The 25,257-nt window shown below is 45.6% G+C and overlaps 1 protein-coding gene across 2 annotated transcripts in view; it reads right to left on the reverse strand.

The window, feature by feature from the left end:
• The window catches only part of COASY (Coenzyme A synthase), a 378,965-nt gene that overhangs the window by 161,107 nt on the left and 192,601 nt on the right, over positions 1 to 25,257 (reverse strand). For both annotated transcript variants that reach the window (XM_069634430.1, XM_069634431.1), the window contains exon 5: positions 14,581 to 14,770. In XM_069634430.1, coding sequence (XP_069490531.1) covers positions 14,581 to 14,770 — 190 coding nt within the window. The remainder of the gene's footprint in view (positions 1 to 14,580; positions 14,771 to 25,257) is intronic.

A 25,257-nucleotide genomic window follows, 5' to 3' on the forward strand; every position in this document is an offset into this window, starting at 1 on the left:
TGTGTCCCCAGATAAAAAGAATGAATTGATTGCTTGGGCTAAACATTGCATGGAGAAGGGTGAACAAGCTGATGTTTTTTCCACACTCGAAAATTTAAAAGGTATTCCTGAGAAAAATGTCTTTATTGAAGGATTAGGGACTCATTTGAGTATAATGTGGAATAGATTAAACGATGTAGATCTCCCACAAGGGTTAGGGGATTTGAATGCCTTAGCGTTGTCCAGAGATACTGCGGAGAAAGTATATAAGCATGTCGAGAAGATTTTTAAGTATAGGAAGGAGTTGGAAGGGTTACAGAATGAGGAAGCAGATGGTGGTAGTTTAGGTATTATGTTCTTACAGAAGCGTTTTTCTCCTCGCCGTGAATTAAAAGGTGAGGAAGCGCGAATTTGTACAAAGGATGCGATAAGATGGATTTCGGATATGTCGATAATTCCAGATGAAGTATATGACACAAATAGTCAGTATACGTTAGAAATGCAAAAGAAAGTGATACAGGTTATGGTAGAATACCTGCAGAATGAGTGTGTAAAAAGAAAGATTTGTTGTCCCGCAGAATTGTTGAGTGTTTATAAGAGAGCCTTTTCGATTGATACTTCTTCGACTGCCTTAGCGCTTGATTTGGCTCTGTTGCTTAGTAAGCGTTCGGAGCCGCCTACTTCTCAGTTGCCTATGAGAGAGGTCCCTCCGACATTTGTCCCAAAAGTTGAGATTGCGGCCGATGCTGCACGAGCTATACTCGCAGGGGAAATTCCTGCACATTACGTATCACAGTTTGTTCACGTCCCGTTTTCAAGACAGGAAGTGAACACCATAAAGCAATCTATTCCCGATGTAAGAATGAATCCGACCGGGTTCTATAAAGAAATAGAGTCGGTCTTACAATCATCGGTATTCACCTTAAGTGATATTGATTTATTATTTCCCGTACTCCTGCCAGTTTATTTGTGGAAACAGATTAGGACTGTAGATGATGTACCTGGGTTAGGAGATACATGGGATAACATGGTTAGATTCGACAGAGAAAGATCAACTGGCGAGCGACCGCCTCAAGTGATATTAACTTTGCCTGATAGGATTATTGCAAAATTAAAAACTATAGTTCCTGAAAAAAGAATAATTTGGGACAAGCTTACGGCCTGTGTCCAAGGAAAGTCTCAGGGTGCTACTGATTTCTTCAATCGGTTCGAGCAGGTATTTTCAGATTTCAGTGGACAAGACAGGCACAGAGTCAGGGAAAAGGCTGTTTGTTGACAAATTTGTACGTGGATTGCTGCTGGTCATCCAGTTACAGATTATGTCTTCCAAAAGCGCTTGGCAGGCGAAGTCTCAATCAGAAGTATTGCACATGGCTCAGTACTATGAAAATCATGTGAATAATGAAAAGGAAAAACTTGAGAAAAACAAAAGGGTGAGCTGAAAACAAAAGTCCTATTACAACAGATTGTTAAAAACCCTAGAGGGGGTAATCAATTTAGCGGTCAGTACATTCCACAGGGAAGTATGCCCCTGGCTCCGGTAACCATTAACCAGTGTGCCTATTGTCGACAGGAAGGCCACTGGCGTGCACAATGTCCGACCTTGCAGCAAAGTGGGAACATGGGTAGACGATCCAGAGGTCGCCCAGGTGCAGGGGGCCCTGGCAGAGGTCAGTTTGCACCAGAATCACAGCAACCCCATTCACAAGATAAGCAAGTTTTGAATGTGGATAATAGAAACATTTTTGATCACCCTTCTGCCACATACCTCTCTGAAGAGCTTCCTTTTGACAATATTCTGTTTCGCTAGGATTGCCCGAAGCAGGATTTGGAACCGACGCCTATTCCCGTTCATCAGAAAGGCCCCTACGTTGAGATGGCGATGGGAAATAGGAAGCATCTATTTTTAGTAGATACGGGAGCACAGAAATGTTCCATTGACCATTCGCGGGTTCCAAATATTCCCCTGTCAGGGCAGTCCAGCGTTTCCATAGGGTTTTCAGGCACACCTGTAGTTTGTCCGGTTTCTTTGCCGGTACCGATAACACTGGGTCCTTTCACGGAGCAGTGTCCATTTCTACTTACCACAAACTGTGGGGAGAACTTGCTGGGGTTAAATTTGTTGAAGGAATTGCATGCAGTAATGCATTGTTCTCCGGACAGAGTTCGGTTAACAATTTCACCTCAGCAATCACTTGCCTCTCAGTTTTTGACTCGACCTTTACCGCCAGAATTAAGTAATATTCCAGAATGCTTATGGGCAATTGATGATAATGATGTGGGCATTCTTCAAATTGAACCTGTTAGAATTATTCTGAAACATGGAGTTAAATTGCCCCGTATCCCGCAATATAAGATCTCAGTTGAAGGCGAACAGGCTTTGAAATGTATAGTCTCTGATTTTGTACATCGTGGAGTAATTGAGGAAATTACGGGTAGTTTGTGTAATAGTCCGATTTTGCCAGTATACAAGAAAGGTGATAATGCGATTCCCTTTCGGTTTATAATTGATTTACGTGCTATTAACAAAATTGTGGCTCCTCAATTCCCTATTGTACCCGATGTTACAACGATACTAACCATGATTCCGGCTTCTGCCAATTACTTTAGCGTTGTTGACCTCAAAAACGCGTTTTTCAGTATTCCTATACACAAGGATAGTAGGTATTTGTTCGCGTTTACCCTTGGTGGACGCTTGTTCACATTCACTCGTGCACCACAAGGGTACACAGAGTCCAAGTATTTATAGTAGGGCATTAAAAGAGCAGCTTGATACTCTCGAGTTGCCTAGTACTTGCACGTTACTAAAGTATGTAGATGATCTCCTCTTGGCTGTTGATTCCGAGAGTTCCTGTAAAGAAGGCACCGTGTTGTTGCTTTGTCATCTAGCGAAACAAGGCCACAAAGCTTCACTCAAAAAATTCCAATATTGTTGTCAGGAGGTCGCCTATTTAGGCTATCTCCTGTCAAAGGAGGGAAGACGGTTGACACCTGAACGAATAAAAACTATTTCTGGCATGTCTGTCCCAAATATGCAGAAGGAAGTTAGAGCCCTGTGTCATGCCTGCGCCATGGGCACACACATTGGCGACCATCATGGACAAATTGTTATTCATTTACCTACAGAATACTCTTGAAACAACCCCTATTCACATTTTGGTCCTTAATTCCCATTTGCGTGACTTTGGTGCTTTTTTATTTTACTCAACTAACTACACGTACCACAATGCACTTTGCTACAACTATCTATTCCTGGCCATTCCCATTCGTCAGCATCGGAACCACAATCCCCAGGAGCCCTAGGGATCAGTGCTGCTTCCACCATCTCAGGACCAGAGAGGGAGGAGGCACATTGTATTCAGGTTTGCTGCTCCAGGTGCTGCCAATTAGCCTGTACAGGGCAGGGCAGTATTTAAGCAGCTGCCTGCAGGAGCTCGGTCTCTTGCATTAAGAGTCCTTCCAGCACCTTTTTGCTTTGAGCCACAAATTTTGTATGCTGTTCCTGCTTTATCCTGCTTTTGTTCTAGTGCCCTTCCGGGCTCTCTGCCTTGCAGCCGATCACGCTCCGCTGCCTTCTACCTACAGCCCTTGTCCTCTGGGCTTCCGGCCTTGCAGCCTACTACAGTCCTCTGCAGCCTTCTACAGTCAGCGGCCCTGCTCTTCTGGGCTCACTCCTTGCTGCCCTGCCCTTCTGGGCTCCTTGCCTTGCAGCCTGCTTCACTCCGCTGCCAACAGCCCTTGTCCTCTGGGCTCCCTGCCTTGCAGTCTGCTTCACTCCGCTGCCTACAGCCCTTGTCCTCTGGACTCCCCGCCTTGCAGCCTGCTTCACTCTGCTGCCTAATGCCCTTGTCCTTTGGGCTCCTTGCCTAAAGCCCTTATCCTCTGGGCTCCCTGCCTTGTAGCCCTGCTCCTTTGGGCTCGCTCCTTGCTGTTCTGCTCCTCTAAGCTCTCTGCCTTGCAGCCTACTACAGTACTCTGCAGTCCACAACAGTTTACCTGCACTTTGAGCCATTGGTTATTGCAGGCCCCCTGTTTTCTGGCTGCTGCTCCCTTGCTTTTTTCCTTGTTTTCAATTCTTTGTTCTTGATTCCTGTCCATTTCAGTTATGCTGCTTTTCCTTCATTTCCTTCTGCTAGTTTGCTCATCGTCTTCCTTTACCCTGGATATTTCTATTCTTGTCTTCTCTTGTATCGTATGTAGATCCCTTTGTACAGAGCTTGACTGTTGGTTTCCGGCAGGCAACCTCTGCCCCTTCCCTTGTCGCGTTTCAGTGTTACAGACACCCACAGCTGTTGTTCCTAGCCATGAGCATACAGCGTGGGCCTCTGTTATAGAAATCTGTGCAGAAGGCTGGATTTTCCTAAGGTCCGTGGAACACTCGTTCCCATTTCTGCATACACCCCAAGAGGGAATCCAGTTTGTTTGTACCTTTTATTTTCCCGCTACACTTGCCTACTCTTCGTTCTGTTTGAACTTCCCGCTGTGTGTGTACTTATCTGTCCACCTTACATCAGCACAACTACGCAAACCCTACCTGTATGCCCTGTGCCACTCTTGATAGAGTGCCATCCTTGACACCCTGATAGGTATGGCTTCTTACTGTAGATTGTGGATCCCTAACTTTTCGTTAACGATTAAACCAATGCTGGCTTTGACAAAGAAGGGCATTTCTTTGCCATTGCCATTGGAACACCAGACAGCATTTGACTTGCTCAAATCCGCGCTCTGTTCAGCGCCGGTTTCAGGAACTCCGAATTATGAAAAGGCCTTTGTGTTATATGTGCATGAACGTAATGGATGTGCTTTGGCTGTGTTAACGCAGGAACATGGAGGGAAGAATAGGCCGTGCGGCTATTTCTCATCCGCCCTTGATCCTGTTGCATGCGCTTTGCCGAGATGTTTGAGAGCTGTCGCTGCTGAGTCTGTAAAACAGAGCGAGGGAATGGTCCTGGGTCATGCGTTAACCCTAATGGTACCTCACTCTGTAGATATTTTATTGAATAGGACTCAAACGCAACACCTTACTTCCACACGATTGACAAGATATGAATTAATCTTGTTTGCTCCCCACATTCACATTCAAAGGTGTTGTGTATTAAATCCGGCTGAACTTTTACCTGTCCCGCAAGATACTGTTGATGGTGACGAAACGTCACACGATTGCCTTTATGCGACAGAACAAGAGACTAAAGGTAGAATCGATCTGAAAGATACGCCTTTGAATAGCCCACAAGGAGAGCTATTTTGTGATGGCTCTTGTTTTAAACTTCCGAATGGTACATGCACGGCTGCTTATGCCGTCACTACTTTAAGTACGATTGTGGAAAACAAAAGAATTATGCATAATTCTGCACAGGCCGCAGAAATTATAGCGTTAACTCGAGCTTGTGAAATTTCTGAAGGGCTTACAGTAAGACATGCATTACTTACCGTAAAAGCATTTCTGATGATTGTATCTGCTTAGATTCACATGCTGTGCATATGGTCCGACATCCAGTGGTAACCGCGGAGTATTGCATCTTGTCTTTCGGGGGACCGAAAGGGGACGTCGGCATAGGCGTGTCTGAAACACTATCCCTATCGTGACGTGTGTAGTACCCAAAATCCCTCACGCGCCAAAGTCCCTCCGATTGTATTTTTTCTGCCATGAGGGAGCCCAAGGCTATAGTGAGTGAGTGAGTACATGAAGAGAGAAAGTAGGAAGAAGTCTATGTTCCTTGCACCCAGAGCGGGGAGGCAGGGAGGGCGCATGTGAATCTAAGCAGATACAATCATCAGAAATGCTTTTACGGTAAGTAATGCATGTCTTCTGATGCTTGTTAATCTGCTTAGAATCACATGCTGTGCATAGACTAGCGAGCAGTACACGGAGTTGGAGGTGGGTTGTGAGAAGGAACAGTAGAAAAAAGATGTCTTAGTACTGCTTGTCCCACCTGAGAATCAGACCTAGAATGAGTATCTAGGCAATAGTGTTTTGTAAAGGTGTGTACAGAACTCCAGGTTGCCGCTTTGCAAATGGACTCTAGGGGAACATTTGCAATGAATGCTATGGATGCCCCAGTGCCTCGAGTAGAATGTGCTCTAGGCTTGAAGGGCAGTTCTCTCTTTGCCAGAGTGTAACATAGTGTGATGCATTTGACAATCCACCTTGATATTGCCGATTTAGAGACAGGGTCCCCTTCTCTACCAGCTGCCACTGAAACAAAGAATTGTTTAGTTTTCCTCAGTGGTTTAGTTCTATCCATGTAGAACATGACTGCCCTGCGCACATCTAGTGTGTGAAGGCTTCTTTCGGCCATGTTAGTAGGTCTCTGGAAGAACGTGGGTAGTTCGATTGACTGGTTCACATGGAACTTTGAAATAGATTTCGGCTCAAATCTGGGATGAGTGCGCAGAATTACTTTATCTTTGTGGACTGTAACAAAGTGGTCCAAGACCGAGAGGGCCTGTAGTTCGCTAACTCTTCTGATAGAAGTGATAGCTACTAGAAAGGCTGTCTTGTAAATCAGGTCTTTCAGACTAGCTTTATGCATAGGCTCAAAAGGGGGTCCCATGAGCCTAGTTAAAACCACATTTAGATCCCACCCAGGGGCTGGGTGAGTGATGGGGGGATACATTCTTTTAACCACTTTCATAAAGGCTTTAATCACAGGCATTTTCCACCACAACACCTTCTGCTGTGATGTGGTGTAGGCTGACAACGCCGCTAGGTGAACCTTTAAGGAATTGAAGACTAACCCAGAATCCAACAGATGGGTTAGATATAACACAATGTGTGAAGGCGAACAATCGGTGGGATTGACGCCTTTGGAACTGCACCAAATGACAAAACGTTTCCATTTGCTGGCATAGCAATAACGTGTGTTAGGCTTTCTTGCCTCCCTCAGTATGTCCATGCATATTTGAGGGAGTTGCAGATGTCCAAACTCTATGACTTCAGGAGCCAGGCTGCTAAGTTCAGAGTTTGTGGGCATGGGTGCAGAGTCTCCCCCCTGTCCTGAGACAACATGTGGTACGGGCAGGGCAGCTTGACTGGTGGGGAGAGGGACATTTCCATCAGGTGCGTGAACCAGGGTTGGCGGGCCCACATGGGAGCCACCAGAATCATGGTGACTGGTTCCTGGTACATCTTGTGCACTATCTTGTTCAGAAGGGGAGTCAGGGGGAAAAGCGTAAACAAATTTCCCCGACCAAGTTATCCAGAAACCGTTCCCCTTGGATCGGTTCTGGGGGTACCTGGAGGCGTAATCTGGGCATTGGGCGTTCTCCTGAGTAGCGAACAAGTCGATCTCTGGAAACCCCCCTTCTGCGAAGACGTTGGATACAATGTCTTCGTGTAGACGCCATTCGTATTCTTCTGGCAGAGGGAAATCTCTGCCGAGTACGTCTGCCAGAAGATTGAGTTCCCCTGGAACATGTTGGGATATCAGGAACATCTTGTGTTTGAGAGCCCATATCCAGATGTTTTGGGACAGCTTGGATAGCCCTGGAGAGTGAGTGCCCCCCTGCTTGTTCAGATAATACATTGCTGTTGTGCTGTCGGTTAGGACCAGCACTGTCTTCCCTTGCAGTTGCTCCTGAAAGGCCTTCAATGTTTTGAACACTGCCAGTAGCTCCAGTAGGTTTATATGGTTGGACGCTACCTGAGGGGACCACATTCCGTGCGCTGTTTGTTGAAGCAGGTGAGCCCCCCACCCTGTGAGAGATGCGTCTGTCGTGAGAGTGGCTTCCACTGCAGGGGTGGTGAAGGTTTTCCCCTTCAAGAGGTTCTCCCTCGATCACCACTGCAGAGAGAGAACGAGGGCTGGCGAGACAACTAACAGATCTTCCCATTGTCCGCTGGCCTGACACCACTGGCTGTTGAGCCACTCCTGCATGGGACGCATGCGCAGCCGCGCGCGGGGGACCAAGTATATGCATGACGCCATCATTCCTAGCAAACGCATAGCTTTGCGTACCGTCACCTTCCGAATGGCTACATACTGAGGAACTTGAGAGAGCATGTTCTGAACCCTCTCGCTCGAAGGGAAGACTAGACCGTCTTCCATGCGCATTAGAGCCCCCAGGAACTGTTTTACTTTGCTGGGGACTAAGCTGGATTTCTTTTTGTTGATAGAAAATCCTAGGCTGAACAGTAGGTCTACTGTCTTTTGGGTGTTCGAAAAACAAACGTCGAACGAGTCCCCCGTGATGAGCCAATCGTCGAGGTAAGGGTAAACTGGAACTGAAAGTCTGTGCAGGTGTGCTGCTGCCACTGCCAGGACCTTGGTAAACACCTGTGGCGCCAAGGCTATGCCGAAGGGGAGTACCTTGAACTGGTAGTGTTTGTCCTGAATCACTAACCTTAGGAATTTGCTGTGCGCTGGCAGCATTGAAATATGAAAGTATGCATCTTTCATATCCAATGTTGTCATGAAGTCCCCTTGTTTTAGCAATGGGATCACCTCTTGAAATGTTACCATGCAAAACTTCTGAGGCTTTATGAACTTGTTCGCTGGGCGCAGCTCTAGAACAGGACGCATGGTGAGATCCTTTTTCGATACAAGGAAGTATATTGAATAAATACCCTCGTTTACCTGAAGAATCGGGACGGCTTCTATGGCGTCCTTTCCCAACAGCGCCTCCACCTCTTGGACCAGGATCTGCAGATGTTCCGGTGAAAGGCGTCGATGCTTCGGCGGTCTGAACTGTGGGGGTCGGGCGAATTCCACGCAATAACCGTGGGCGACCGTCTTTAATACCCACTGGTCTGAAGTTATCCCCTCCCATGCCTTGAGGAAAGATGTTAATCACCCCCCGACCGGGGAGACATGGGAGGGGACCTGAACTTGGTGGTAATTTCTGACCCGAGGTTGACGCACCTCTGGAATTGGAGCCTCTGCGTCTATTCTTTCCGCGCTTCTGACCCCTCTGGGGGTAGTAAGTGGGGCTTGCACCCGGTTGACTTGCGTTGAAGTTGCCCGTGCCGAAATTATTTTGAGCGGCGCGGGCTTGTCCTCGAAAGGACCGCCGAGAATTGCTGCCCCTCTGTGAAGAGGGTTTTTGGGAAATTTGGTGCAGCGACTTAATAGTCTCATGCTCCTTCTTGGCTGTCTCCAACGCATCGTCTACCGCCTTCCTGAAGAGGTTGGCCTCTTCTATGGGTTTATTGATGATGGATGCCTGGGTCTTAGGCCTGAAACCCGACGTGCGCAGCCACGCGTGTCTCATTAGGAGAGTACCCTGTGCGAGAGACCTGCCTGCTGTCTCTGCGGAGTCCAGGGTATTCTTTACAACATTTTGATTGGCAAGTTTACCCTCCGAGACAATGGCGAGAAGCTTGGCTCTGGTTGGTTCCGGAACCTCCTGAAGGCCTTCCTGGAGTAGGTTCAATTGGGCATCGACGTAGCTTGCCAGTAACGTTGTGTTATTAGCAATCCGGACAGTATAAGCAGCCGCCGATGTGACCCGTTTGCCTAAGGCATATAACCTTTTGGACTCCTTGTCCGGGGGTGACTCTCCCGTGGCAAGGGGAACCCCTGCTCTCTTGCGAGTGTTGGTCACCACCAGCGAGTCTGGGATTGCGTGCCCTTTGATGTAAAGTGGGTCGGTGGGGGAGGGCCGGAAGTTTTTCGACCCTTGGGTTCACAGCCCTCGTCTGAGCGGGTGTGAGTAAAGAAGGGGCCAGCCGTCTCTTTACAGAGCTCAAGAGGGGGATAGACTGGCTAGCCGGAGGCTTGTCATTAATAATGTTTTCCGCAAAATCCTGTTCAGGCAATGCCTCAAGCGTGGCAATTTTAAAGAATTCCGCTGCTTTTTTCAACGTGTTGTTGAAAGCCATTTGATCATCCACTGGGGGAGCCTGTCTAACCAGTGTGGATGGGGGAGAGTCGAGGCAAACGATATCAGAATTGTGATCGTCCTGCTTGGTATCCTCCCAGTTGTCCGTTGCGCCTTGATCTTCCCCATAATTGTCCAGAAAAGAAGTCTGCTCTTCTTCTGTATAGATGTCTCTATACGTGTCCTTCTGGACATCTTCTTGATAATCAACAGTGTTGAACATCTAGGTGTTGGGCAACTTGTGTATGAGGGTTAGGGTCTACCCGAGCTTTTTTCGGCGGAGGTTGATCAGAAACACCGAAAACCTGCTGCAGCCGATCCAGATACCCCTCAAATTGCTCCGTGGTCCACTTGGATGACCCAAATGGACCCAGCTGAACAGGAACCGGGCCCTCCGCCCTAAGGATCTCCTCAGGGTGCTTGAGAGGGGTACCTGGCTCTCTTCGTAAGAGTCCTCCGGATCGTCTTCCAAAACCATGGAAAACCTTTCAGCGGATTAGCCCATAATTGTGGGCGAAACTGGTACAAGGCCCGCCGCCGTAGCAATCCTATTGATGCTCTTACTGATAGTTACCGAATCTTCGGGGGACAAGGCCTCCGTTGATGGCTTCCCGGGTAGAGGCCTACTCGTAGTTTTCGGGCCTGCACGAGCCTTGGAAACCTTGAAAGTCGTCGAAGTTTCTTGTTCAGGAACTTCGGCGTGTGTAGTTTGGGGAGTAGCGCCTTTCTTAAGTTTATTAAGCCCAGTCGTCATGCACTGCTGCGGATGCAGGGAAGGCTTCGGATCAGATCGATCCGATGGCGCTTGAGCCTTCTTCGACGTCGTCGAGGAGGGCGCTTGGGTTGTGTGTTTTGTGTGGTGCGATTGTACGCCCGTGTCACCGGGTGTGGTCCCTGTAGCAAGACCGGAGTCGAGCCTAGAAGGGTCGAGGACGGGCGTGGCGGCTCTAGAATCGTCCGCCTCAAGGTCTACAACATCCGGGTTGGACGTTTGGTCATCCGATGTACCCCCGTCACTCTCGGCTGGTGTTGCGGCAGGGGAGGGAGGCTGCATGCGTGACATACCGTCTGCGGCCCACCGCTTCAACCGGCGCTCCTTAAGGGATTAGGTTTAGGAGTTTATACGCCGAACACTGCTTTAGTGCTCTAGGGGGAGACAAGCATACACGAAGTGTGCTCGTCTTTCCACAGATATCTGACCCTTCACAGAGGGCAGAATCTAAATGGAGCCCTTTCCATAGCAGAAGGGAAGTGGAAAAGAGGAAAGACATCTTATAGCAGTATGGCAAACCCCGAGCCCACTCTCCCTACTGTTTAGGCCGGCCAGAAGGCCCGACCACGTGGAGGTCCGAACGCCGGATCTTAGGTGCCGGAATCCACAGCCGTAGGCGGTTCCCCCGTAGTCTTCGTCAAAGATGTTCTTGATAGACAAGTGACTTCAGAAGAAGGTATTTCAGAAAAATGTTTGGTATTTCAGAAAAAAGGGGGGAGACCCAATGATGACTTTGTTGTAAAACATCCAAAACATTAAATGTACAAAGAGGTATGCGAGAGTCATCAATATAATTATACCAAGAAGGAATATGTACTTGGTGCGGCTGCAATGACATAGTTGTAAAGCATCTGAGCATGAAAAAACATGAAAAATCATGAAAAAATACACAGGCGGGGTAAGAGAGAGTAATCAATGTAACAATACAAATGATTGGTGCGGTTGCAACAATGGTACATGTCTAAAGAACCGATTGCGATGTTTTGGAAACAATTGGTGCAGACTTGGTGGTTACAGGAAAAAGTATTGCAACAGATTTTACATTCGGCTTAGCTTATCCAACCGCCAATTACTGTACTGTCATCTTTTGACCCCTTTCAAAATAGATTTGGGCATCTGACTTTCGCAGACTGCCCCCCCCCCCCAGCCGTATTTATCAACAGCTGGGCAAACAAACCACCGCCATGGCGTCAACTTACTTGTACATGGTAGGTCGACTCCTTGCAGCTCCACTTTCATTATTTGTCAAATCTTGCATCACCGTATCTAAATGCGTTCTCCATTCTTAAACTATAGGATGACGCCCATCTTACTTAACTAAGTCCGACCACGACTTGATGTCCTGAAGACAGTTCGGTACTACTTTGCAGCGCTACTCCATTTCATCCAGCCACTGCCCTGTGTAACCTACCGAACCAGAAACACCAACTAATGTGTCGACAACGTTCATGTATTGTGAATATAAACAATACATGTATAATTTTGTCACTATTTTATGATTACTAACCCACCGATATGCAAACTATAAATGTACTTCAAGTATGCATATACTATGTGCCACGGCACATAAAGAATTCTGTAAATATGTCTTCCTGTCAAAATAAATCTTCCTGTTTTTTGAACTCCACAGTGACCTCTTTTTCAAGCTAGTATTCTCCTAGCTCTCCTGCAAGGAGTATTGTGACACCCTGTCACGCCTTAGGCCTGGGTAGCCGTTGACTCTACTCCTCTATATCTTAGTAGCAGGGATCCAGAGTGAAGGCGAGGGGAGAATACACATATTTTACTATTTAAGAGGCCAGTTTAAAATCTAAAGTGGATATAACCTTATGCCCTCCTGCCCCCTCAACCCACATGACAACCATTACATGGCCCAATCACCACCCAGGGTAGGAGAGATCAGACTTTAAAAAGCAACCAACCCAGCCAGTCCATGTCATTCCTTGGAAGAGCTAGCAGGAGGAGAGCAATAGACCCTGGGAGACTCACGTCCTGAAGACCTTGTGGGAGGAGAGCTTAAGGGTGGAGACCTGCCAAGAGGTGGTACTGGTCAGTGGTGAAGTGAGGGAAGAATGGGATAGAGAGTATGGAGGGACTGGTTTGAAGGAATATCTTCTGGGACTAGGCAGGAGTAACATTAGTGTGAAGCAGCAGGTAGACCCTGGCTTGCTGGAGACAGAGGAATAGTTTGGGCGAGACAGAGGGATACTAGTTTGGAGAAGAACGTCGACAGTACCAATTAGGAAGGAGAGGAGGCTGGAAGAAGAGAGAATTGTCATTAAGAGGAGAGGAGTTGTTGGGGAGTGAAGGGGGCAGGTGGACCATCACGGAAAAAGATTTGTGAGGAGGTTGAAGGACTGATATGGTCTGTAAAGCTAGGAAGGAGGATGCGACAGATGAAGGAGGGAAATACTGCATGGGAAAAGGGGAGAGCTATTGACTGAGAATGAAATAAGGCAGACATCAATTTAAGGAGAAAAGAGGAGGGGGAGACGAAATTGGAACTTTTGCTTGGGAGGAGAAGACTATAGGTGAAGAGAACTGTTGTGGAGAGGAAGGTTGTGAGAAAAAGGCCCATGTTGGTTCAAGGTGGAGCGTAGCATCAGGAGGAAGTTCAATATTGCGCTACCACACTGGGGAGCAAAGAGGACAGCGTAGGGCCAGTTGGGATGGAGAAGGGCCCAGAAGAGACCATCAAGTGTAGAAGTGGGTGGGTAAGAGTAGGGCTATGATTCTCTACTGAACCCTAGCAGGGTGCACCACCATCATGCAAGCATCCATCTGGGCGAGAAGCTCCAACTGCTCTGCCAGGAGAGATCCAAGAGAAGACCTAAGGGGCAACAGTCTGAGGACCCTCAAAACACACGTCAACCGGAAAGCTGCGAGTCTGAAGCAAAGGAACGGCTGCTGCCCAAGCAGGATGTCTGAGAACAAAGCACCCTCTCGCCCATCAACACCAACGCAGACACAGAGAGATGTCCTCCTTGAGGGAAGAGTTTGCTTTATATTTTCTTAAGACTTTCTTTTGGTGGAGGTTTGGAAAACCTTTACGGAAGCCTTTCTTGATGTGGGACACTGCCAGATTTTGGGACTTTAGTTTGGAGTTTGTTGAACTTTAAGAACACTGTGGTCCTTGTTGGAAAACCCCTTTTGGAGCAACAAAGAGGAGTCCCTTTACTTTTCAATTCTCCTTTAAGCTGCCCACTGGCCCTTCCCTCAAATCATGCCCTGACATTTGGAGCTATCATTCTAGACACGCTAATTATGGAATTTTAGCAGTATCTGATAACTTGCATTCTATTATGCTCACTTGCTTAATAAAACCTGTGAAACTAAAAAACTCCATTTGTTTTGGTCTCACTTCTGGGAACACAGTGACAGGCAGGCGCTCCAACAGCCTTGTCACAGCAATCACTTGTTATCAGTGAAGTAAACAGATAAACAAATTACACCTTAAAAGTGTGATGCAGAGTTATGTTGATAGATTCAGATTTCTGTGTACATCTTGCTTGCAATTTTCTCTGCTTCAGCATGTTAAGTCTACTTATTCACAAATTCTGTCTGACTCCTGACCCAGATGTCTAAATTCTGTTAATGAATTTGCACCACCATGCAAAACCCTCATGTGTCACTCTGCAACATCCAATTGAGAAATCTTACCTCGTGGCTGCTTGTTGTAGATCTACACTTTTGTAGCAGTTCCTTCGGCTTATCCACTGTAATTTGTACCATAGGGGAATTTCAAGGTCTCCTAATTGCCACACCCTCTCCTCTACCCATACTATACATTTCTATTCTATACTCTGCTATCTCCAATCTAAAATCATCCTTTGAGATGTGGTCTCCTAAACTAGGCAAGATTCTGCAGTTTGCATTTCAGGAATTCTATATTATTACAGACATAGCATCCTCCCACTTGTGCTCTCAATCTCTTACTCATCTCCTAAAATCAAATCAAACTTGAACGTGGAATGGCACTGGTCTTTCCACTACATTTCACCTGTATCTACCTGGTCCAAATTCCTCGATCACCTGCTCGTATGCCACACCCCCAGGGCTGTAGGCTTCATGGCCCAGCTTATCACAGTCTATCATGGCAGCACCAAGGTTTTTCAAACGCTTAGCAATAGCGCTCTTGCCGCTACCACTTCCTCCCGTCAGACCAATGACGTAGGGGCATGCCGGAATGTGTGGGTTTTCCTAAGAAGAAAGAGAAGGATATATTACTAGAATAGACAAACTGACACGATGCACAGACAAAACCGCCAGAGGGGTTACTTGTATTGTATCAATTAGAAACACCTTTCAATAGGTTACAATGGAAGCCAGAGTAGCCCTTTTATTTGGTACACTAAACACCATGAGCGCACTAATATAAGGTATCACTTGGTGGAAGTGTCAGATTGAACATGCAAAAGGAACTGCATTCATACCAACACCAAGATATATACAGTATATACATAGTACAACAATCGTTAAGCAGCAATTAGCCTAGATTACAAATTAGGGAGGCTAGGGTGGGAGGAATAACACAGACAAGCATATACACCATATGCTACCACGGCCAAGGGCCGCACCGACAACTATGAGCTCAGAATGTCAAGTTCAAAAGGGCTATTTACCAAAGCAAAAGTGCCAAGGGTTTAGGGTAGGACTGGAAACAAGCTTTTAGGCAATTCAACGAAAACAATGGTGATCAAATTCAGCTTAAGGCCTGCAGTCTGTCAGTTCTCCCCTTTGGCTCTGGTTCTAAGAGTTGAAACACTTATATCTTTGCTTTGGAAGATGGTTGTCATTTTGTTGCACTTGTTAGGAGGCGTTTCTCCTTGACATATGTTTCTACCACCTTGGATTTGTGGATTTCCTGGGCAGTGTCATAAATCTTTGATGTTGTTGAGCAAGACCAATCTGGGCCTAAGAATGGCTAAGCTCTGGTCTTGTGGTGTGGCTGACCAGACTGTGCCACAGTTTGCGCCTGGCCTCTTTCTTCCTAATCTCCTACATTGTCTTGCTTTCCTTTCCTTTTCTTTCTCCTCAATGCCACACAACATTCTGGGCCTCTCCTCCTGCCCTGTTAGCTTTCTACCTCTCCACTATATCACACTAGCTTTATTATTATTTTCGGTTTCCTCCATTTCCCTCAAACCTACTTCTTTTCTTCTTCCTTTCCCCTTCCTCCACAGATTCTCTTCATCCCTCCTGATACCCCCTTTCTCACCTCAGAGCCAAACCTCCCCTTCACTTCCCCTCTTCCCTCAGTCTGCAAACCCCTTGCTGTAACTTCCTCTACCTTCACCGCTTTAGAACTCTGTTCTTTATGACTGCCTCATTCTTTTGGGCCTGCTGTTCCCCCAGTCTGCAACTCCCTTGCACTAACGTTCTCCACCTTTCCCAAGTGAAGTTCTCCCAGCTCCCCACATCCTGTTCCTCCTTGTTCTTTTTCTTTGCCTTGTCCGCTCTCTGCTCTTCCCCTTCTTCCTCCTCATTCTGCTCGACACCCCTCCTTCGCTCCCTCCTAATGCTCCCCTTCCTCCTTGTTCTGCTATGCTTGTTCATTTGCTCTCACTCTTTCAGTTTCCTCCTAGTTGCTCTCCTCCTCACTGCACGATTACCAGGTCCCAGCGTCGAAATCCTACAGGAGCAGACGAATAGCCCACTAGATCCCCCAAACTAGTTCACCCAGCTGTCAATTACAACAACTACTGAGTTGACCAGCCCGGGGGAAAGGGGAAATCGATAAAATAACAAACTGTCAGGATTCCTCTGGTACGCTTCAACTCCAGGATATCTTTACTTCTGGGAAACATGCAATACATGCATCTCGTGTTAACATTGTAAAAAATATACTTTAACTTTTACCAAAAATATTTCCCCGACAACCTCCACCCAAAGCCTGGGGGCTATTTGTGGAAATTAAGGTTGTTCTTGTTGGATAGCTTCACTGTTCCCTGCTGTAGTATCTACACTCTGCAGCTTACTCTAACCCATGCACTGTTAGTTCAAGCTTGTATGCTTCTGTTGATTCTAACATAACAGCTTCACTATTCTCTGATGACGGGAATGCACAGCTCCTGGGCACTCGGATTGAATTGATTCCACTCAGCAGGTGCTTGACTGACCACATCTTCCGCCTCAAAGAACCTAGCTCACTCTCTACGCCTGGACAGAGCTGCCATCCGTGAGGGACAGGCCCCCTTGTCTGTTCCCGCTTTTCTCCTGGAGCTCCCTCTCTGAGCTGGAGGCTTTGGACTTCCTCTGCCAGAGTATGCTTTCATCAGGGGCTAATATTTTAACCTGCGGAATCTTATGTCAGGAAATCAGAGGTCGCTACTGGGGAACCCTCAAGAAATGGCCATCTTGCTGCTTACTCAGCATAAGCTTGCATAAACTCTTTGTAACCCCATTTGGAGGTAGGGAGTTCCAGAGGTAGGGAGCATGGAGAGTGAAGGAGCGAAAGTGCAATGTGGGCAGTGGACAGAAAGATCAAGTTGGGCATTCAAGCAGGGTCGGACTGGGCCATACAATTGTCTCGGGCACCAATATAAAAGTAGCCCACCGTTGCAAATGGCTATTCATTCCTTTTGTGACACTGTTTGACTAGTACCCAAGTGGGAGTTTTTTTGATAAAATGCGATGCAAATTGTGCATTTTAAAGAATATTTGTCCAGCAACCCTGCTCAAAACTATTAGCTGCATAGTGAAGTAACTCAAAGTGGCCAACAATGGCCAAAAAACTGGCTCGCTGTGACCAATGAAACTGGCCCACAGCAGCATTTTACGTTTTTGGTTCAGCCATGGGCCTATTGCCCGATAGGACAGTCCGAGCCTGCATTCAAGCAAAGGATGTAAGCTGGTGAATATCGGGAAAGAAGTAGCAAGGAAGTGTGGAGAAGGGAGGCAACCAATGTACATATTTGATGACTAAAAGGAAGAATTTGAATAGGGAATCATGATGCATATAGGGCCAATGTTTTATTTATTTTAATGTGATCTAGTTTAAATTTAAACTTTTCACATAATTATTACAGAACATATTTATCAAATAAAATTCAGTTTACATTTCATGAGTTCACAAAGCAGTTACAATTCATACCTTATTTTCATAAAATCATTAAAAAACTTCAAGCTACCACAATCACAATTCATCTTGTAAAAATCTGTTACAACATCCAATAAAATACATATTTAAGCATACAAAATCATTCACATTGTTCTATTACCGCCTACTAATACTATCGCCTTCCCCCAATTCATGGAATCTGTTGATGACCTCTATACATTGCTTAATATAGTGCTTTATGTTTTTAATTTAAATAAAAAATCCCAAAAGCTTCACTCCGAATTGAGTCCACATTGTAGACAAATTTCCTCAGATTTTGAATATAAATCGAAAGCTAGCTTATAGCACTCAGTTAATACAGGTTTCCCTGTTTCAGCGGGAGGCATATCTACTTTACAAATTTTAATGCCGGTCCCAATACTGTAAAAACTGGAAGCCGATTTATGCGCATCAGTAATAAAAATGTGTGCAATGATGGTGATAGACATAATAACAAAAAGCTTTGAGCAGTCTTAAAATTTTAAGCTCTTTTTGACATGTATGCATAATTTCTCAGGGTAGACAGATGCTCACAATGCCGTATCCAATCCCATCTCTCTGCCTCAAAGTCTGTGTCCCACCTGGGGCACCAATTGATTTTTGTCGAATATCCCTGCTGCATGTTTTTCTTTATTACTTACTTTCATAGTATCTCCAAGGAGTGTCGGCAAACCACAACTAGATTTCATCATGGATTGTATGTACAGGGCCCCCTTTTTTATTATAGCATTACTTTCTAATGAAATAAATCCAATTCCAATCGGAGAACAGCCATAGGAACACAAGCAGGCAGGCCTACAATATTCCTCCCCAATTGGCCTTCAAGGCAACCAAGCCCCAAGTTGCGTCCCCTAAGGTTAGTGCCTCTAAGCCGTAACAAATTGTTGGGAACAAAACCTTGTTTATACAATTTAATCCAAAGGTTTTTCCTGCTGATCGAGTCGAAGACGGATACGAAATCAACAAAGAGAGCGTACAGGACTCACTCATCCCTCGAGGTGGCCTTTTCAGTCAGTAGATACAATAATCTCATATTAAGGGTAGTAGATGAGCCAGCCCTGAAGCCAGTCTAGAACATGCCCAAAATGCGGCACTCTCCATCCACTCTGTTAATGAATCCAACAGATACGTGGCAAACAATTTCCCTCTGCTATCCAGCACAGCTAATCAATAATTGGAAACATCAGTCCTCTGGCCCTTTTTAAAGACCAGCACCAGTATAACTCTCTTCCATGACATTATCCAGCAGCTATAACTTTCCTGAACAAGACCTCTAGTATCCTGGCCCACATCTCAAGATCTCCTTTTAGTACAACATTTGCGAGACCATAAGGCTCAGGTGCCCTAGAGAAGTTTAGATTTTCATTTTTTAACAAGATGTTGTCCCTGGTTAGACGGTTTAAACTCCATTTCATGATAAAAGGTCTCACTCGAAACAATGTCTCAAGCCTGATAATTATGTTCGATGTGCTCCCTCCCTTACTTTTGGTTTATCGGATTTATCACCATGTCGGACCCATTACCCGTAGCTGCACCTAGTAATTTGCAGATTCCCTTTGTGTTCTTACTATTCAATGCCGCTGTCATCTTTTGCCATCTAGCGTTCTTACTTGAGATTCACCACCACTTAATCCAATTGCGATAATGGTTTTTAATCCTCTTTATAAGTTTTATAGACCTTTCATCCTCGCAATCGAATTCCTGATATGGTGGAATTTCTTTACGTATCTGTTTCTTCACATCTCGAATGTTACTATCAAAATCCAATCCTGCCTTTTTTTCGAGACGGCATGATAAAGCTTTTTGCAGTGCTACCTCTTCTGAACATTGCGAAAGCCAAGATTCAATACTCTCTCTATTCATCGATATTAAGTATTTTACAATTTGTTCCCCTTGTAGCCTCATAATTGAGACAGCCTTTTCTAAATTATTGCAAGACCAACAAATTCGGGATCCCACCTGGTTAACTTTCGCATCGCCTATCCCATTTGGAATTTTTGTTTGACGGGCCATAGAGCAGTGTAAAGCAAGTGCAGCATGATCACTGACATTTTCACAGACTTGTATTTCCCCTATTAATGGGATCATGTTATGACTAACAAATAAATAGTCAAGATGTAGTTCTCTTCAATCCACTTGACCAAGTATAGCTACCGGGGTAATCCCCCTTCGTACGTACGTTTAGCATTACAAGGACCCAACTACATAAATAGTCCAGCCATAATTTGCATTGAAAATTAGGTTTGTTCTGCAGCATCACACTCCTGCTTAAGGAATTACCAATATTGGAGTACAATGTGTTACATGCACAATCAGCATTTGTGTCATCTCCAAATATTATCGACTACCCATTTTCTCACTCTATCGATACTAAAAATAATTTTGCCAAGGCTTCAAATATCGCTTCAGTATGGACTCAGCCTGGTGGGTCATAGACATTTACAACCAAGGTTCTGGAAGGAGAAGTCGGGTCAAGGTCAGTTATTTTTACAGCTAGAATGTAGTCTATTAGCATGGGGATATCAATTATGTGATTAGCTGTGCTTCACCCCAATAACTACTCCACCATACGATTTACCAATGATTTCCTTTTTAGCATATGATTGAAAAGTGTGGTAGCCATCAACACAAAGTAGAAAATAAACAACTTTCCTGAAGTAGAAAACATATTATTGCCTGCCAACTATCAAGCGATCCAGCCTTGTGTTCCAAGTTAATATGGAACAGTTTCACAGTGATGGAATTTCTTTGGATGGTAGGGTTTCCACTAGCCATTTCAGTATTCACTGTGTATCTACTTTCATCACACCACATGCAACAATTCTTCTGTCAATTTTCGTGGCTATTTGTAAATCACCCATAGTATTAAGCCCTCATTGCCATTTACTAATTTGGCTGGGTCCTCATCCACATCTACCTCATATCTCAGCTTTAAACACTTTTCTGCATTAGCTCGTATCATGTCGGCAGTATCTGTACTATGGCAGTGGATGCGTGACACATTAGGATTGGGGCAGACTAGCGCTTCCACAAATTCAAAATCATTTGTGTCTAGTACTCGCAAGGATGGAATTAATTTCAGCATAGTTAACAGATTAGATTGATTGATCCTTTTATCTTCGATCTGTTGAATGAGCAACTTAAGCGTACATTTCTCATTGTCCAGTTTGGGAGGGGCAATAGTCCTTCCAATATTTGCTGTGGGAACCACATTCATAACTGCAGGAATCACCAGATGGCGCTCAGGGGTAGAACAGTGGCCGTCACGCTTATTGCCAATTTCTTCGAACACTACTGAATGTGTATCTTGATCATCATTTTGGGAAGAACTTGATTCAGACATATTTCCACTATTAAACGAAGTGGTTAGAGTTCCGTCCATTTTGGTAATTCCGTTTCCCAGTCTGCTTTTTTTCTAGCCTTTTTAGATACCTTCTAATTCTGAACAGACAATTCATTAGTAGAATGTTCACTGCATTGTTGTTTAGAAAGCACCACCAAATTAATACATTTTGCATTTGCTCGTTTTACCAATCTCCTTACTTTTCTTGTGAGGCATATCGAGGTGCAGTCAGTGTCAAGGGAGGCGCTCGAGTCCAGTGGAGCTGAATTAGACTGTTTCTTACTCTCAAGTCAGTCAGGTCGAAATTGTTCGCAGTTGTCGGCTTTCTTCAATTTTTCCACCTTCAATTAAGCCAACATGGGGTTTCACTATATCAGTGCTTATGGGAGGCTGTGATACTGTGCCCAGATCCTTGACTCATGAATATTGCCACAGTTTCAACAGAATTTTCATAGCGAACTGAAAAGTAGTCATAAATGCCTGGATCTCACCAAGTACATCATTTCCGCCACCATCGGTACTAATGCAGTCGATAGATTTAGATGAAACAGATAAGTTTGGAGTGGCAGGCAGTCTGTTATTCAAGTTCTTAGTTGGCTCTTAAGATGCTTCCTGTGAGTTCTCTTTCGACTCGTGAACTGGACTAGACAATATTGGAACTATTTTGACTACTTCAACTGGGGCTGCAATACTCTCTTGCAGCGAGTAGCACATAACCAGCAATGAATTATCAATATTCCCAAGATTGGAATGATCGTGATCAAGGAGGATACTATGACCTCTGCTGCCATTCAAATCAACACCCTCATCACTTGCTGCAGTTCGTGTAACCGTGGGTTCAATTGGGAAAAAAGCAGTGATCTTGATCTTTGGTTTATTTCCATTTTTATCTTTTACTGGAACCTTTTCATGCATCTCAGGCAGCTCTTGAGTCTTTGCAGTTGAGATGTTCATGTCACTCACAGGAGTTTTCAACGTTTTTTTGTTTACGTAAGTCATATGCATTATTTTTAGCTCTTGTTTTAGAGGGCATATCACTAATCAAATGCAATGTGTATGAATAATACAGGTCAGCAAAGTGAGCGGCTGGCCGCAAGATTTCACAAGCACCTTTATATTACAAGTTGGACCATCCACAGCCCGCCGTACCGGCGTCTGCAGGTCTGCCACTCTTTGCCACTAGCTGCTGCGAGCGCTGCTGGATTGGGATGGGAATTTGAAGCCACAAGCTTCTAGGCAGTTCAGTGGCTCACAGAGAAAACAAGCACGTAGTTAGCCTGCATACCTGGCAGGAGGAACGCATGCCACTCCTCGCCACTCAGCAATAAACATGAAGGTTGTGAGCAGAAGTAGGGGAGGAGCGGGGGGGGGGGGTTGTTGGAGAGCATGGAGAAGGAATTTTGCTTAGTGGAACAAAGTTGAGAGGGAATCACAGGAGGAGGCTGGAATAGTAAAGTTTGCGGCGTACCAATGTAGCGATGTAGCATAGCTTAGCTGAGTGGTAGATGAGGTGGGTCAGATCGTCCTAATGTTCATTAGGTTCACCCTTGCAGCAGTGGTGGAAGAAACAAAATGGTACATTTCTAATTTGTTTTTTAAGCGGGCCTGAAGGCTGTGAGCCTTGGTGCTGGAATGAGGCGGTCAGGAAAAGGAAATGGGGAAGGAGGTGCAGAAGTTAGAGGACTTCAGTTTTGGAGAAGATAGATATGAGACGTCCAAGTGCCATCCAATGGTGGATCACAGAAAGGCAGTTAGGAATACGTGTAGGTACTTCAAGTGATGTAAAGGAAAAGAGCACCAGATGCAGACATTTTGTAGGAGAAACTAAAAGGAGGTAATAAGCTTTCCAAGAGAGAAGGTAAAACAGTTTAAAGCCTGGTAGTCCAGGAAAATACCCTTGGGTGAAACCCACTGAGAGAGAGAGAGAGAGATAATGTGTGTGTTCCAACGGATAGAGAAGGAATGGTCGAACAGGTAGGGGGCAATCCTGGCAAGGGTAGACTCCTCGATGCTAAGGTTAGAGAAGCATGGAGGAGAGAATATTGGTCGCCTGTTTCAATGGCTGCTGAGAGATTAACAAGGGTGAGGGTTGTGGAGAGGATCAAGTGAAAGTATTGTGGAGGATATTGGATCTGTGGGTCAGTCCCGTTAAGGAGACACAGCTGCAGAGCCCTGATTGAAAGGGGTTGCAGATGCCATTGACCTCCACGAAAGATGGTGATGCCACTGAATACTATGCTTTCCAGTAGCTTAAAGAGTAGTGATGGAGAAGGGAGACAAGCCAGTAGTTGCCAGGGTTGCTGGAGCCAGCAGAGAAGATTCTTAGGATGGGATAACACAGTATCTATTTTGAAGCAGACAGGGAAGATCCAAATGGTAAGAGGGGTTGGATGGGTACATGTAAAGGGTATGAGATCCTTGATGGGTTTAAGAACAAAAGAGTCTATAGGAGCACCAGGTGGATTGACTGCTGGAAGATGGGCACCAGTCCAACAAGAGTGGAATGGGACAAGGTGCTAAGGATAAAGTGGGGATTGGGGCGGTGTCGAAAAGTAAAAGAAAGGGAAAGAAAGGGAAAGAAGAACAGTCAGGGAGTCTCTGATTTAGAGATCCCAGAGGAAAAGTAGACGACAGAGAGCGAGAGAGAGAAAGCAAACATGTGTATGGGGGTTCCAGTATGGCCTGAAGCATAGTGAAGAGCTTGATGGGATGGGAGAAGAGAAAAGAAAAGTTCTGTATAGTAATTGGACCTGGCCACATCAAAGGCAGAAGAGAGAATGGAATGGGAGTCCATGTAAGAGATAAGGGAGCCAGCCAGACTTCACCACAGGCCTAGATAAAGCCATATGTAAGGTCATCCTGGGGGACAGATCTCATTAATGATTCAGGGCTGGGGGCAAGGACAAAAAGGTGAATGTTCGTGTGATGGTGTTGAAAGTCGGAATTCAGAGTTGAAATCAAGGAAGTACTGTTCAATGGAGGCGGCCCAAGATGGAGAGAGGACCGGTCTGCTAGATTGGGAGCCATAGAGTCGGGTAGATCAGAAAAGTGGTAGAAGGCAGAAAGAGGAGAGGAGACGGTGCCTTTTAAATGCAGGAGAGAGTGGTCAGGTGGAGAGACGTTAGTTACAAGATAGACGAGGTAAGGGAGAATGATGGGTATATACAAGACCCTGAGAGTTGCCACGGTTGTGTGCAAGTTAATGGTGCAGGGTGGCCATAGTTTGGTCAGAAAAGGATGGTGTCAAGTTCTAGGCGGTGGATAGTCAACAATTTAGGAAGGTTGAAGTCTCCCCTGATGGCAACAGGGGCTTCAGTGGGTAAGCGTAGAGAAGGATATCTAGGACAGGGAAGAAGGACGTGGGCCAATGAGACGAGAGGAGTTCAATGGCAGCATGTATAAAAGAGACAAGGAGAAAGATGGAGGGGGTCTTGGTCATCAGGAGAGAGGAAGTAGCTAAGTCTGTGTGGAGTGCAGCAAGCAGAGGCATGTTATGGGGGCAGGGTGATCAACGTGTCAGAGATGGCCATGACATATATGCGAGATGGTGAGAATTGAAGTGATGTGTAAGGTAGGATGTCTTATTGCAGAGTGATGGGAAGGAAGCAAGAGATCAGCAGGGAATAGAGATGATTGAATGTTAGACGTGAGGCAGCTAGGCTGCCTTTGCTGAAAGCTGAAGGTCAGGGTGGGAGGTGGAAATTAGTAGAGGACCAGTGGGAATCATGCCAGTGTGAAGTGTGAAAACCCCAAGAGAAGAGTAGAGAGAGACTGTGGGGGGGGAGGAGCAGGGCAAGTATGTGCAGGTTGTAGGGTAGGGGAAGACAATGGAACAGCTAAGGGGATCAGATAGTGACAAAACATTAAATGGGATGGTAAGAACCATCAGTGTAATATAATAGGCCACAAATAAAGAATAGGCCAGAAGTTACCATGAGTGTAATACAATAGGCCAGAAGCGACAGACCATGAAATAATATGGCAGTGGCAACCAGAAAATTAAATAGGCCACTAGAGACCAACAGCTCTGACATGTTTAATTTGATGATATCCATAAAGTACGAATATCATACCATGGAATGTCTCAATGTCCTTTTTTCCATTGAAGCTCATAAACCGCCTTAAGGCCACTTTTCTACGGTTTTTCAATCAAACGCGATTATCAGAAGACATCAAAGTCTGTGAATTGCATAACTTGGGCATCTGCCCACCTTTTTGACCTTGCTGAATCATATGCACACACCG

This window comes from Ambystoma mexicanum, chromosome 13 (assembly GCF_040938575.1).
Source record: "Ambystoma mexicanum isolate Mex_15411 chromosome 13, UKY_AmexF1_1, whole genome shotgun sequence".
NCBI classification, from domain to species: domain Eukaryota; kingdom Metazoa; phylum Chordata; class Amphibia; order Caudata; family Ambystomatidae; genus Ambystoma; species Ambystoma mexicanum.